The 11208-nt window shown below is 41.8% G+C and overlaps 1 protein-coding gene across 3 annotated transcripts; it reads right to left on the reverse strand.

Annotated features, from left to right (window-relative positions):
- Positions 1-680: 680 nt before the first annotated feature.
- On the reverse strand, positions 681-9599 carry tradd (tnfrsf1a-associated via death domain). 3 transcript variants are annotated; one of them, XM_048605778.1, is made up of 5 exons: positions 8533-8579; positions 8007-8070; positions 7230-7374; positions 3539-3807; positions 681-1798 (listed from the first exon to the last, which is right to left on the reverse strand). In XM_048605778.1, exons 3-5 carry the CDS (start codon positions 7363-7365, stop codon positions 1547-1549), a joined length of 657 nt encoding a protein of 218 aa, XP_048461735.1. In that variant the 5' UTR covers positions 7366-7374; positions 8007-8070; positions 8533-8579; the 3' UTR covers positions 681-1546. The 3 variants fall into 3 exon arrangements, with proteins under 3 accessions (XP_048461735.1, XP_048461736.1, XP_048461734.1); XM_048605779.1 differs by lacking the exons at positions 8007-8070; positions 8533-8579 and adding an exon at positions 9575-9599; XM_048605777.1 differs by lacking the exon at positions 8007-8070 and having other exon boundaries at positions 8533-8816.
- Between the last annotated feature and the right edge of the window lie 1609 nt (positions 9600-11208).

Consider the following 11208-nt stretch of genomic DNA (forward strand, 5'->3'; position numbering starts at 1 on the left):
AGCAATGGCTATTTAACATTGTGCGAGTGTTAGCTCTGATGCCTGGGTAGAAACAGTCACCAATACCATGACGCTACCATTTCTGCTCAGACAGTTGTTATGGCTTTCAGTCTGACAGATCAGTGTGGTGAAAGGCCAGCTACAGAACTCAGATATCCACCTCATCTGGTTTCTGATACATCTTTAATGGAGAACTTCAAGTAGCTTTCCATGTCTCACTGCTGCTGCGGAATCATTTACTGGAAATAAAACTAGGATTAATTTTAACTGTTGTGCTTTGATCAGATTACATTTTATTTGCCAACCAATAAAGCGGTAAGATGGCTATGCCAGACTCAGTGTTGCAATGAGAAAGGTACTCTCTAGAGTATACTATTACAAATAGGAAATCTGTAAAGCCAGAGATTTTGGTTCATAGGAGATGCAGACAGCTTATGAATCTGACTGAATGGCAGCAGATGCACTGTACGTTTAACTTTTAATCTCAGATACACGCGAGGAGAGGTCAAAAACCGAGCAATAAATAAGTAAATTAATTCCGCTACTTGTACTCCCATTGTAGGCTCAAAACAGCATTCATAACCACCATGAAAGTGGCTCGTATCCCATGCCTGTTGCCTTCATCATGCTACAAGGCACGAGACAGACTGACTTGAAAGAAGAAAAATAACTTGTGTTGATTTGTTCATTTGTTTTCCTCTTTATTCCGTTCACAGAATGAGGGTGTTGCTTGCAAGGCTAATATTTATTGCCCAATTCTTAATATTCTCATGGGGGTGATAGGGAGCTGCTTTCTTGAAGCCTGTGGAGTGAAGGCACATCCAGAGTGCAGTTAGGCTTTTGAATGTGATGAAGGAACAGCAACGGATGGTCATCGACTTGAAGGAGGAGCTTGGAGATGGTGCTTTGTCCATGCACCTGCTACCCTTACTGTGAGAGACCGTAGGAGGTGACAGGTTTGAAAGATTTGACAAAGAACTCTTGTTGAATTACTGCAGTGCATCTAGTAGATGGTACGCACTGTAGCCACGATGTGCCAGCATTGAAAGGAGCAAATATTTAAAATGATGCATGGAGTGCTAATGAATATTTACTACATTCTGGATGTTTGCTGAAAATTTGATAACATCCACTAAAGAATAGCTAACTTTGTTAGTTTAATGAATTTAGCAGCTATGAAAGAAAATACTTCCGAGCATGGTTACAAAAGTGCCTCCAAAAATCAAAGCATATTTAATATATACAGCCTGAGCAGCAGCTCTTTCTCTCATTCACAACACTACACATGAAAGTGCTCGTGTCAGATGTGGGTCAGGATTTCAAGCACCAAGGATGCTCTCCAGAGCTCATACATCAAGGGTAGCTAACTTGGACTAACATGCATACCTGGAACTATAACCAAGACTGAAGGAGAGGGCACCAGAAAGAAAATAGCACGAAAACAATCCCATGCATCATTGTCGTGTGCCAAACCAACCAATCATAAATCATAGCCACGGCTGTTCATTATCTTGTAGGTAGTTTCCAGTAACTGCAGAGCTGGAGCTCAACACTCACCAAATAAAACACCTTGAAATTCAAAACGATCAGTTGAGCACAAAAGGCTTCCATTTGCTTCGATTGAAGATGGCGAGGATAAAAGTGGTGAGATTGGTGAAAGGGTTGAGACCACTGTTGGGGTTTTTGAATTAACACTGCACTGTGTCTCAGTGCTCTGGCAGTTTGAACTGTATTCAAGGACCATTCGCCTGATGTCTTCTTCCAGTCTGGAAACTTCATCATCGCGGAGGTGATTGGGCTGAAATATAAATTTTTTAGCAATTAGAATTAACATTTCCCTTGCAGCTGTCCAAGATACACAATACTGGCGTGACTGTGCGCTCGAGGGACAGAATTAAAATTTAAAAGGTTCAAATTTATTAAGCAATGAGAATAGTCACTGACTGTCACATTTGAAATGTTTCAATAATCTGCATTTAACAAGGTGTCACATATAGCAAGGGGATAAAGATATCCCGTATTATTATTGTTGATTGAAAAATAAATAGTGAAGAGAGATACCTTGCAATTTTCAAAAGAGTACCAATGGGTCAGTTACATCCTGCTGAAAGGCTCCTCTGGGAGACGGCATCTCTGAAAATGTAGAATTCATTTCACTGGAGTGTCAGCCCAGGTTTTGCGCATGTAGCTCCAGTATGGGATTTTCTGACTTTGAGGAAAGACTGTCAACACCCCCAGCTCCAACTGACAGATGCATCATCCTTTCCATCCAGATAACATTTATGGCAAGTAGGTAAATTGAACGCAAAAACAAGGTAATCAGGGTAAACCTTTATAAATTTAGGGCTATGCCTCAGCTCAAGTATTCTATAGAATTCTGAGCATCACAACTTAGGGAGCATGACAAGGCCTTGGTGGAGCATAAAGATGACTGGTCAGGTCCTTATCAGAGATGCTGGGCTTCAATCACGTAAAACAAAAATTCCAGGTAATTGGCATCGCTCTCCTTAGACTAGAGCAGGTTTAAGAGAAGGTAGAATAAAAATATTGAAAATTATGACTGGTTTTGATGGATCAAAGAGGTGAGACTGCTTCCTCCGGTAGCCTCTGATCACCGGAGATCACAGATTTAAAATAATTGGAAAGTAAACCAGAGGGAAATCAGAATAAAAACGGTCTCACATAGTGGGTTTTTCAGAGATGGACGCGAGTGGTAGAAAGGAATGTTCAAAAGGCAACTAGAAATGTCCTCCAACAGAACTCATTTGCAGAGTCACCAGGAGAAAGCTGGAATGTGGGCCAAAATGGGACAGCTCATTAAAAAGGAGTGGTCTCTTTGTGGTGGTGCACTGGGCAGATTCTCTGCCTCGGACCGAGAAAGTCCAAGTTCAAATTCCCCTCCAGAAATTGACGGCCAAGGAAACCGCAGAGTGAGCATTAACATGTAAATCATTCCAATAAATGCCAATGACAGGCAGCAAGAGATTCCTGATCAGCCATGTGATGGGGAGAAAATTGGGATCTCTCCAATTACTATCCACCGTTCAGGCTACATCCTGCATGTAAAAGAACATATTAAGCCAAGGTAATGGTTGTCTTGTTTGTTGGGAAGGCCGGTGTGGATTAGACCAGTGCCAACAGCATGGGGTTTCATTTCTGTTCCAGTTGGAGTGGATTCAGGCCGTGACCCTGATGGAGGACGTAACAGTGTGGATTGCACCTGCCTTCAGGCAGAAAACACAAAATAATGATTATTCAAGATGTGGAGGTGCTGGTGTTGGGCCAGCGTGGACAAAATCAGAAGTCGCACGACACTGGGTTATAGTCCAATAGGTTTATTTGGAATCACACAAGCTTTCAGAGTGTTGCCTCTTCATCAGGTGCAGTGGGGACTGCACTCCAAAAGCTTGTGAGATTCCAAATAAACCTGTTGGACTATAACCTGGTGTCATGTGACTTCCGATGATGATTTAAAAGAGCTAATCCAAGACTGAGACGCTAAAGGGTTCCTTTCTGTGATGTAGGATTCTATACCCACCTCATTCTCTTTGATATGCCTTAGACAGCCTTCTGGGTTATCCAGGATGTCATCCAATGTCACTGTGCCAGCCTTAAGCACTGTCCTACAGGTGATGCTGGGTATGCATTGGTTTCCAAAATGATAGGCTAAAGCCTGCTGGAGTTTGTCATTTCTGTAATTGTGAAGAAAATTCCTGCATTTCTTTTCTTCTGTAAATTTCAGCTCAAGTCCAAAGCCACTTCCATAAATTTTCAGGATTTCAAAACCTGCGGAACTGCCGGCGGCATCTGCAAAAGAATTAGCTGACATTATTAATCACGCAGATGCTGAATGCAGATATGATTTGCAAATAAAGGAGTTTTTAATTCATTGAGCTAATAGTAACGTATAAAAGTTACAAAATGGAAACAGTGTTTGGCCCAACCAGTTCATTCTTCAAAGACTAAGTGACTTCAATCTCATTTATTCACATTGGGCCCACATTCCTGCAATTACTTTTCTAGCCTAAACTTGAATATTTACACTTCTACCTCAAAACAGTAAAACTGCAAGTCTCATAAGCCTGTGATTTCTTGTTTTCTGTTCTAAACCTCATATTTAACAACATGTTGTACTGAAAGAGCACCTTTATTCTAGTAAAAGTCCTAAGTGATTTCATCAGCACATTGTCTAACAAGTATAGCTGCAAGACACAAACAGATATTGGAACAGATGAGGTGCTCATAGAATCTTGAATCCCTACAATGTGGAAGCAAGCCATTCAACCCATCTGGTCCACACTGACCCTCCGAAGAGCGTCATACCCAGACCACCTCCCTACCCTATCCCTATAACCCTGCATTTCTCATAGCTAATCCACCTAGCCTACACATCTTTGAATTGTGGAAGGAAATCGGAGCACCAGGAGGAAACTCACACAGACAGTCGCCCGAGGGTGGATTTAAAACTGGGTCCCTGACGCTGTGAGGCAGCAGTACTAACCATTGAGTCATTGTGCTGCCCTTCATACAGGTAGTTTTAATTCTTAAAGGAACAAAGAAAGGTAGAGAGATGGAAAAGCCAAAGGAGGGAATTCCAAAGTTCAGGGCTTTGGAATCTGAAGGTGCGGCCACTATGAAAGGGAGTTACTAATTTTGGGGATGCTCAAAAGGCCACAATTTGATGAGTGCAGATTTTGTGGAGGGTTGTGGAGCTGGAAGACAAGGCATAGAGAGGAAAGGCCACGAGAGGTTTGAAAACAAGGATGAGATTGAACAGCCAGAAAAAAATGGATCATTGTTAACCAGGATGTAGGTCAATGAGTCGAGAGATCGTTGGTGAACAGGTCTTGGATGCAAGTTCAGATATGGGCAGAAGAATAGAAATGAGACACTGCTCAAAACATCTTGGCATAGTCAAATCTAAAGGTCACAAAAGGTTTATGCAAGTCCCTCTCCAATTATTAACATCTATCCAGTCACACTCTTCACAGCTTAACACGTCAATTAAGGTGCCCAGAAACTTATGGATCACTGATGAAAGAAATTGCAATTTATCAAGTCTTTCTTCACATCTGAAGAGTAAAGATCTTTCCTTCAGTGTGGGGAGCCAAAATACCTGCTTCTTCTCGGATTTTTTTCCACAAGTTCATCATTACCTTTTGGTTTTTATATCTAACACTTCATGATTAAATGTAGAGTTTGACAGGATTATTTCTCTTCCAGTAACAATGCAAGGTGCTGTCTCTAACATCCCATTATTTCCTTTCAGAGTTTAAAAAAAATTACCATCACAAAGTAATTATTGCCTCATACTTACAGATATTAAATTCCATCTGCCATTTTTTAAGACCATTCTTCTATCTCGCATCCCTTTGTTTCTTCCTTTGATCATCTAAAGAATTAATTATAACTCCCATTTTTGTATCAAGTGAAAATTATGACAGCACTTCTTCCCTCAGGGCCAAGGTTATTAATATGCAGAGTGTACACAGGAGACCAAGCTGTGTGACAATCTGAAAGAAAAATGCTCTTAACTCTTAATTTGTTGCCTTCCTTCCACCTATTTCTTTTTCAAAATTTGGCTTGCTCACAAAGCGACGATCTTGAAGCTTGGAATAAGGGTGGATGGAGAGTTGCAAGGTTAAATCTTAGTTTAAGGAATCTTACTCACCCAGAAGGGCTCAGAACCAGGTCTCTATACAGAGGTGATCTGATTGAGGTTACAAGATGATAGTGTTTGGGTTCAAAGGTTAGGAGGGCGTGTGGATGTTGGGGGGCTAGTTTGGTGAGGGGAATGGGGATGGTGTCACAATCTCAATTGACAAAAAGACACATTGGGTTACACTTCAGGGCTTCATTATTTTCGCAGTGAATAACAAACATTGGAATGGGCTGCCCACTTGTATATCAAGTGCCATTTCATCCAATTCCTTCAAATGACAGCTGGGCCCATTCTTCCTGAGTCATAGATCACCTTTTACAAGAGGAAGGTAATGAATGATATTAATCAGGGTCAGGTTCATTTCCTCGATAAGCTCCGAATGTCTACAGATATTGGGGAGAAAATTCCCCAGAGATAATTTACTTGCCTTTCCACTTCTCCCAGGAAATTCCACGTCTTTCGAGTAAAAAGGGAGATGCCAACAGGGATGCGCAAACCACAAACGTTACATTTCCTGATCTCCCTCCTGGATATTTTTCCTGCAGCTCATATTTGGCAATGTGCTACTCATATATTCAGGTAAATTAGTGCTCCCTTGAATGTTTTTCTTATGTTTCTCAAATGGGTAAAAATGTTTTAGATCATGGAATGAAAGTCTGTGGACACAGCCCATCAATGGATGGCACTTACTAGCTTCAGAAAATTTCAGAAATATGGAAATCGTGGACATGAAGACAGTTTCATAGAATAGAATCCCTACAGCATGGAAACAGACCATTTGGCCCAACAAGTCCAAACCAACGCCCTGAAGAGCATCCCACCCAGACTCTCACCACTACCTTATACCTATATTTACCATGGCTAATCCATCTAAGCCTGCACATCCCTGGATGCTATGGGCAATCTAGCATGGTCAATCCACCTAAACTGCACATCTTTGCACTGTGGGAGGAAGTCGGAGCACCCAGAGGAAACCCACACAGACACAGGGGGAATGTGCAAACCCCACACAGACAGTCGCCCGAGGCTGGAATTGAACCTGGGTCCCTGGTGCTATGAGGCAGCAGTGCTAAGCACCAAGTCATCATGCTGCCCCATGCAGATAAAAGCCAACCCAATCAGAACCTCCCCTTCCTCTCAAGCAATACTGTTTGTTGTATACATCACACATGGGCATGGCTGGAATGCTGTATTGGAATGGGATAGATAGTTTGTGGAGGTTGACACTATCTGCAAACAACATAGCTTTAACAAATCTCAATTTCAAATGTGAAAAAGATTTTTGAGATGTTGAAAATCAAGCATATGATATATTTTGATGTTTAATACGCCCAATAAAGCTTCTCAGAAAGAGGAGTTATATCTGGACTGACTGATAGTTTATTTTTATATCATTGAATGAATCTCATAGTGCTTTTCTCAGAGACATTTACCATACACGGTACCCACCAGTGAAAGCCTCTCTGTGGAGAATAAGAAAAGCACCTTGCAGTTCAGCTTATTTTCAATAACTGGCACAGGAATGGAGGTCAGCAACATAAGGGACAACCTGCAGATTGAAACTTACCTGCAAGCGTCAGTTTCAGGGCTTTATAAATCTTCAGGCGTAGCTGGGGTTCCTGGTACATGGCTGATAAATCCGTTTCATCGGAGTGAATGAAGAGGAACACACTGCCCACCCAGGCTGGAGTCACAGTGTCCATCCTCAGCCACTGCAAAACAGATGAAACAGAGAGATCACTCAAACCAGCGACACTTCCTCTTACATGCATGCACGCACTGACCACTGGGGAAATCCAGCATGGGTCAAAACATATGCATAGATCACTCAAAGCACTTCACAAACAGAGAAAAATGGGTCCTTCTCCAACTTAGCTCCAAGCATTGACAAAAAAAAATGCCTAAGATTGGACAACTGATCTGAGCTTAAGTCAAAAGATATAAATGAAATAGAGGTGTTGGCATATTGATTAAACTCCGTCACAAACATACATGGCCATATGCTCACTTTGCTTGAATATATAGCTTATAGATTGAATATAGTTGATACATAGAGAATATGTTCCTCCCAATTCACCATTTCTTCAGTTTTACATTTTAAATATACTGATGCTCAGGAATAGAATATCAGAAATGAACCAACTTCGGTCCACTTTGACATCTTGAAAAAGAGGACTCTTGTAGATTGGACTCGGCAATTTCCTTTTCTTATACAGTCGTGTATCTACTACTTTAAAGTCAGAGTTTGGTCAAACCCAATCGCTTATTTGTATGTCAGAATGATTCAGCCAAGCACACTACCAAACAGACAAATGTTTGTAGAAAGACCCTGGTGAAACTGAACCTGATAATTATCGAAGGGAATGCCACCTCAGGAATGTGAGATAATTGCACCAATTTGGTCAGATCTGAAACGGGAAAATGAAACAAAATATGCACTGTAGCACTGCGTACAAACACTAGTTGTTAAGAGAAATAAAGCAAAAAAGTTTAATTAAGCCAAGAGAACACCTAACCTCAAGCTGCAACATTATGAGGTGAACAGCAAAGGTCTTTCCTTAGGGCAGGGGAATTCAGAACAAGGGGACACAGGTTTAAGGTGAGGGGGGAAAGATTTAAAAGAGGGTTGAGGGTCAACTTTTTCACACAGAAGGTAGTGTGTGCATGGAATGAACTACCAGAGAAATTAGTAAATGCAGGTACAGTTACAACATTTAAGAGACATTTGGACAGGTACATGAAAAGGAAAGGTTTAGAGAGATATGGGCCAAACGCAGGCAAGTGGGACAAGTTTAGTTTGGGAAACCTGGTTGGCATAGACAAGTTGGACCAAAGGGTCGGTTTCTATGCTGTATGACTCTATGACTCACCTTCAATTGCCAAGAGCAACTTTCCTGTATCACCGTGTTCTGAGGAAGGGTCACTGGACCCGAAACATTAACTCTGATTCTTCCTTCACAGATGCTGCCAGACCTGCTGAGCTTTTCCAGCAACTTCGTTTCTGTTTCCTGTATCACTGACTGATTATGCCATGGCCCACCCAAGTGAGATTTAGTGCCAACATATGCCGTACGATTTTTTTCCTTGAGCCATCCCTGAGAGCAATCAGCTCTCTCCATTCAAATGGGAGGCCACAAGGGCCAAAAGAGAGGAAGAACTTCCAGCTGACCAGATTGAATTCAAATCAGGTGCCGTGGAACAAAAGGTCATTGACTCACCATTGCCAATCAGCCTCCACCTCTCTTACGTGTAGGTAATCAAGGGTTATGGGAAAACTCAGGAATGTCGGATTAGCCATGTTACTTTAGAATGATGGAGTAGGTTCAAGGGGCTGAACAGTCTCCTCCTGTTCATACGCCATATGGTCTGATGGTAAACAGCAATAAGGAACATTAATGAAGACAGCCAGTCAAAATGTACCCATGGCCTTCACTAAACCCACTGTCTAAACATAATGTGCTGCAAGAATCCATGAAAAACCTTTCAAGTTCAGATCCCAGCACAACACATTGGAGCTTGGAGTTTCAGTTTCCAGCCTCATTCAACATCTGATATTTCCACAGGCCTTTCCTGCTCTGGGTACATCCGGTACTTAATGGATCTGGCTTCCTGCTAGAGCCTTAGGCAGCCAACTGTTCCTCCACTTTTTATAACAAGTGCTTTTGGTTGAACAAACATACTAATTACAATTCCCACTCCCTCTTCTGAATGCTGGGGCATGTTCTTTACACCTTTAATCGAGCCTGACTTATTGCAGGCATTTCTGTTTTAGAAAGCAGTTCTGTTAATTATCCTCGGCCTCCCACACTCGGTGCCTGCTTTTGACAGTCCAGCTGAGACTGCCACACTGCCGGTTCCCAATCCACAGATACAAGTTTGTGTGTCACATCACAAGGTAGCACAGCAACTCACCACCCCTAATCAGGAAAATAGTCCAGTCGGCCAACACTCGAACTACTCAATGTACTGTCCACAGCGTCAGGAGGTGACTGGTCCTTTGCACTGTTGGGGGTGGAGGGAATGGGGGCAGTATCAAATCCCAGGTTGTACTGCACAGTATGTTAGCGCCCTCAGCTGTACATGTCAGAAGCTCCCTTCTGGCACACTGCCAGGTGAGAAGGCCACTTTCTCTCAGCTCCATTCGTTATTACATCTGAGAGAATCATTACCTCCTAGATAGACAGTCCTACGTATCACACACTTATCATCAGTATCTCCCTTTATGGAGGAGTAGAAGCATCAAGACACCCAACAAACTATTGAAAACACTGAAACATCCACAAAGATTACACATCGCACTGAGGAATAGCAGAACTTCCTGTCTTTTTTGAATTCAAAACTTGTATCCTTCTTCCAATTCCAGTCGCTCGTGTGTTTCTCATTTCCTTCATTATAACTTTAGCTATCAAAGCACTCAAAACCGGAATTCCTTTTCTGAATCTCAGGCTCACTTGCCTCCTTAAAGACACTCTTTGAAACCTCAGACCAAGTTAAGCTTAGAAATTGCCTGCCCTAATATTGCCTTACGTGGCTTGGGGTCAAATTTTGTTGGTTCATGGTTGTGGGAAATGCATTGCGAAGTTTTGCTAAATTCAAGACATTATATAACTACAAGCTGTCAACCAGTTTGGCCAGTGCTGAAACCAGTCTTTATTTTCTCCTAGACAACAGCTTTGCCCCCCCTCCCTCCAGGTGATATTGCTGGCATAATCCTCGCTTCCCAGTTGAAGAAAAGGTAAAATTTAGAGTGTTGAGGAAAAACTCTGGTCTTGTTTCTGCAACAGCCGCTGCAGAAAGCAAGGTAGGAGCTACTTCACAGGTTTCAAAACAAAACAACCTAATGCTGGCTAGATTCTCTGGCCATCGTACAGTCACAGCACCACCTACTAGCAGGAAGGCAGTATCACATTGATCTGTGATCTCAGCCAACAGAACCACTTAATAGAATGGGAATGGAATGTGGGGGAAAATTCAGCTTTTATTGCTCTTCCTCACCAACAACATACTTGCAAGAATTGTGCCACTCCTCAACGTGATCTCCTCTTTATAGCCCACACACCCAGTTATAACCTCTTCCAACCTCTTCAGTCAGTCAGTAAAATACAAAAGCTTAAACACATGTACCAACAAGTTCAAGAACAGCTTCTTCCCCACTGTTATTAGATTTCTCAATGGACCTCTCAAATTTCAAAGCTGTCATTGAGCTTGCTTTTCTGTACACCTTTGCATCCATAACTTTGTCTTCCTCACATTTTGCGATCACCGTATGATCTTTGTGTCTTTGCATTTTATAATCTGCTGTACTGCAAAACAAAACTTTTCACTGTACTTAGGTACATGACAATAATAAATCAAATCAAAAAAGAAAGCCTTAAATCTGTCAAAATAATTGCAGAATTTGCATTCCATGTCATCTGCCATTCCACTCGGCAAACCTGCCGAAACATCCAAATTTTTTTTTTTTTTTTTTTTTTTTTTTTTTAAAAAAGCTGCAGCCCAAATTTCATTGTCAGAATACCAAATATCTGATTGGCTAAATGCAAAAG

This window comes from Rhincodon typus, chromosome 15 (assembly GCF_021869965.1).
Source record: "Rhincodon typus isolate 14 chromosome 15, sRhiTyp1.1, whole genome shotgun sequence".
Taxonomy (NCBI): domain Eukaryota; kingdom Metazoa; phylum Chordata; class Chondrichthyes; order Orectolobiformes; family Rhincodontidae; genus Rhincodon; species Rhincodon typus.

Bases quoted from the DNA above. Each gene is read 5' to 3' on its own strand.
- tradd (XM_048605777.1), bottom strand. From the start codon at position 8,781: ATGGAGAGAGCTGATTGCTCTCAGGGATGGCTCAAGGAAAAAAATCGT. The intron at 7,375-8,532 runs GTGAGTCATAGA...TCTGTTTTGCAG, and splicing joins GTTGCTCTTGGCAATTGAAG to TGGCTGAGGATGGACACTGT. The intron at 1,799-3,538 runs GTGGGTATAGAA...TTTATATTTCAG, and splicing joins GGCATATCAAAGAGAATGAG to CCCAATCACCTCCGCGATGA.